Here is a 1,292-nt window from a genome sequence, read left to right as displayed (position 1 = left end):
GCTGCTGCTGCTGCTGCTGCTGCTGCTGCTGCTGCTGCTGCTGCTGCTGCTGCTGCTGCTGCTGCTCTTCTGTGTCTGTCTGCACTCTCTTATAAATCCATATTGTTTTGTCTCTGCTGCACGTCGCCAAGAAACAACCCGAGCGGCTCCACCCCACCCCCTTCACCTGCACCCAAACCCTAAACCCTAAACCCTAAACCCTAAACCCTAAACCCTAAACCCTAAACCCTAAACCCTAGAGGGTCAAGGAGCAAAGGGTCGGCTGCTGGCTGCTGCAATCCATGCTAAGCCCTCAAGCAAGAGCTGTAACGAAAAGAAAGGAACTCAAACCCTAAACCCTAAACCCTAAACCCTAAAACCCTAAACCCTAAACCCTAAACCCTAACCTCGTGTTCATGTCCAACGAGGGTTTGCAGCAGCCGAATTTGTATTTTATTTTCTCTCAAGGCAGTTGCTGCATCCCTCTCCTCTTCCTGCTGCTGCTCCCCCTCCCCCTCCCGCTGCTGCTGCTGCTGCTGCTGCTGCTGCTGCTGCTGCTGCTGCTGCTGCTGCACTAACCACACAGATGCTGTAGCATCAAAGGAAGCAGCAGCAAGCAGAGAACCATCAGGGCTCCAGCAGAGAGAGCGAACCGCGCGGCTGTGAACCCCTTCTCCTGCTGTACCCTGCTCACAAACCCTAAACCCTAAACCCTAAACCCTAAACCCTAAACCCTAAACCCTAGGGTTTGAGAGTTAAACCCGTGAAAAAATACTCTGTTCTCAAACCCTAAACCCTAAACCCTAAACCCTAAATCCAAGAATTTGCATAAAGTCACAACGCCGTACTCGGCTCACAAACCCTAAACCCTAAACCCTAAACCCTAAACCCTAAACCCTAGCGGGGGCTTACCAGGCATCTCCACCCCGCAGAAGTATCTCTTGACGCTGCACACAAAAAAAAGAAAAAAAAATAAAAATAAATAAAAAATAAAAATAAAAGAGGAGACAGCAACAGAGACAACACAAAGACAGAGAAAAAGGAGACAGATACAAGCGCACAGCAACACATATAAGAAACAGAAACAGAGACTAGGGTTTAGGGTTTAGGGTTTAGGGTTTAGGGTTTAGGGTTTACGGCCCCAGAGGTGTATGAGCCCGTCTGCGCCTGCTGAGGCTAGGAGTTTAGGGTTTAGGGTTTAGGGTTTAGGGTTTAGGGTTTACGGCCCCAGAGGTGTATGAGTCCGTCTGCGCCTGCTGAGGCTAGGAGTTTAGGGTTTAGGGTTTAGGGTTTAGGGTTTAGGGTTTACGGCC

At 49.8% G+C, this 1,292-nt stretch overlaps 1 protein-coding gene across 1 annotated transcript in view; it reads right to left on the bottom strand.

Annotated features, from left to right (window-relative positions):
- EMH_0074470 (WD-40 repeat protein, putative) overlaps positions 1 to 898 on the bottom strand; it is a gene marked incomplete at both ends in the record, with an annotated part of 3,741 nt that extends 2,843 nt beyond the window's left edge. The window contains 3 exons of the mRNA XM_013499468.1: positions 3 to 166; positions 387 to 568; positions 892 to 898. Coding sequence (XP_013354922.1) covers positions 3 to 166; positions 387 to 568; positions 892 to 898 — 353 coding nt within the window. The remainder of the gene's footprint in view (positions 1 to 2; positions 167 to 386; positions 569 to 891) is intronic.
- Between the last annotated feature and the right edge of the window lie 394 nt (positions 899 to 1,292).

The sequence above is a fragment of the Eimeria mitis genome, genomic scaffold, assembly GCF_000499745.2.
Source record: "Eimeria mitis Houghton genomic scaffold, Emh_scaff4352, whole genome shotgun sequence".
NCBI lineage: Eukaryota > Apicomplexa > Conoidasida > Eucoccidiorida > Eimeriidae > Eimeria > Eimeria mitis.
This window is presented reverse-complemented; position numbering and strand designations above follow the sequence as displayed.